The 1,846-nt window shown below is 35.8% G+C and overlaps 1 protein-coding gene across 1 annotated transcript; it reads right to left on the bottom strand.

The window, feature by feature from the left end:
• Nucleotides 1-346: 346 nt before the first annotated feature.
• On the bottom strand, nucleotides 347-895 carry LOC137824700 (uncharacterized). Its single transcript, XM_068630371.1, has one exon. It carries the CDS (start codon nucleotides 893-895, stop codon nucleotides 347-349), a length of 549 nt encoding a protein of 182 aa, XP_068486472.1.
• Between the last annotated feature and the right edge of the window lie 951 nt (nucleotides 896-1,846).

Raw genomic sequence — 1,846 nt, 5'->3', positions numbered from 1 at the left:
GTCCCTTTTCACCACAAGCATAAAAAGTATATTTGTTAGAATTAAAGTCATTCAGTTTCTTAGAACTGTACCTTTTTGAAGATTGGCCTTTACTATTTTTCTTTTTTAAGAATTTGCTGAACTTTCTTGATAGCGGGCTCATTGTGTCTTCATCACTGTCACTGGAGTCTTGTTGCCTTTTCTGTTTAACAGCTTTCAGAGAAATTCCTTTGTTGTGTTTATCCTCACTTTCTTGGACAACCAACCAATTCATCTGAAGCTCATGCTCCCTTAGCTTACCAAACAATGAAGTTGTTGTCATGGATGTTAGATCCTTTGATTCAGAGATGGCAATGACCTTTGGCTATCAAGACATATCAAGAGACTTCAAGATCTTTATGTTCAGCTCCTCTTTGTCAAAGCTTTTTCTAAGACTCATGAAGTGGTTCACAATGTGGGAAAACCGTTTCCGCACATTAGAGATTGTCTCCCCTTTCTGCATTTTGAATAATTCATATTCTTGAATGAGAGCATGCTTTCTTGCCCTCTTTACATCATTAGTTCCCTCATGTGTGACCTCTAGGATGTCCCACATTTCTTTTGCTGAACTGCATTGTGATACCCTGAAAAACTCATCAAAACTTAAAGCAGATGTTATAATAATTTTAGCAATCCAATCGAACTTTGCTTTCTTGCTATCAGCATCAGTCAATTCAGATGAAGGCTTATCAACAAATACATCATCTTTTTTAACTTGAGGAATAAAAGGACCATTTTCAATTACTTCCCAAATTACTTTATCTGTGGAGTGCATACAAATCTTCATCCTAACTTTCCAAAAGTGGTAATTCACACCACAAAACAGTGGTGGTTTGTTTATAGAAGCACCTTCCGCAAAAGGTAGTTTATCAACCATTAAAGCATATTTTTTAAACAAAACAGAACTTGAATAACTTTCAAGAACCTACCTCTTCATGCCAATTGTTAGAATTAATGACCTAAACAAAGGGGGGGGGGGTGAATTTTTAGACAAAAAGATTTTTTGCAAAGATTGGATAAGAATGAAGTTTTATCAACAATCATAGAAAGAGTAATCAAGGAAGCCACACAAACAAAGTAATTGAAACTGTTTCCAGAAAATCAATCAGTTGAAACTTCGTTTTAACCGGTTGTTTATGGTAGCAGAAACAACAAAATCAAATCAACAGTTTATAATGAGTGGGAGAGAGAGAGAAAGATTACACCATCAATTTATACTGGTTCACTCAACCTCTGAGCTACATCCAGTCCCCAAAACAACCACTGGGTTTTCCACTAGCAATCAATCATAAATTACACACACTCAAAGCCACAAAGAGGTGATCTTGATAACCCAAGAACACTCTGTTAGAATATATGGCCTTAAACGAGAGGGGGTGAATTGTTTAAGAGGAGTTTTTGAAAACTTTTTAAGGTTTAACAAAATTCTTTCTTTGAATCCAAAACAGTTTTGAACCTTTTCAAAACTCTTAAGAGCAAAACAACCTCTTGATTCGACAAAATAAAGGTTGTTTTTCACTTAGTCGGAAAAACACTTGATTTCAAAAAGGTTTTAAATACATCAATTTAAGATTCAACAAAGGAGTGGATCACATTCTATTCTACCCATATCCCACCCAAACACAACAGCAACACCAGCCTTTCATCAAAAACCTTGGATTTGGATTCTTCAAAGATCACTCTTGATCAACAATCTCCCCCTATTTGATGAAGACAAATCCCTGGTTGCTTGTGTTGATCTTGATTGAATCTGAAACAGCACCTGCAAAACAACAAAGCTATGCAATGCAGAGCAACTCTCATAGTAGGTTATGATGGCACATAAACC

Source organism: Phaseolus vulgaris, chromosome 8 (genome assembly GCF_000499845.2).
Source record: "Phaseolus vulgaris cultivar G19833 chromosome 8, P. vulgaris v2.0, whole genome shotgun sequence".
NCBI classification, from domain to species: Eukaryota; Viridiplantae; Streptophyta; class Magnoliopsida; order Fabales; family Fabaceae; genus Phaseolus; species Phaseolus vulgaris.
The sequence above is the reverse complement of the archived record's forward strand: the minus strand, read 5'-3'. Positions and strand labels throughout refer to the sequence as shown.

What these genes read in the sequence shown, in the direction of transcription:
- LOC137824700 (XM_068630371.1), bottom strand. Translation starts at nt 895, where the DNA reads ATGGTTGATAAACTACCTTTTGCGGAAGGTGCTTCTATAAACAAACCA.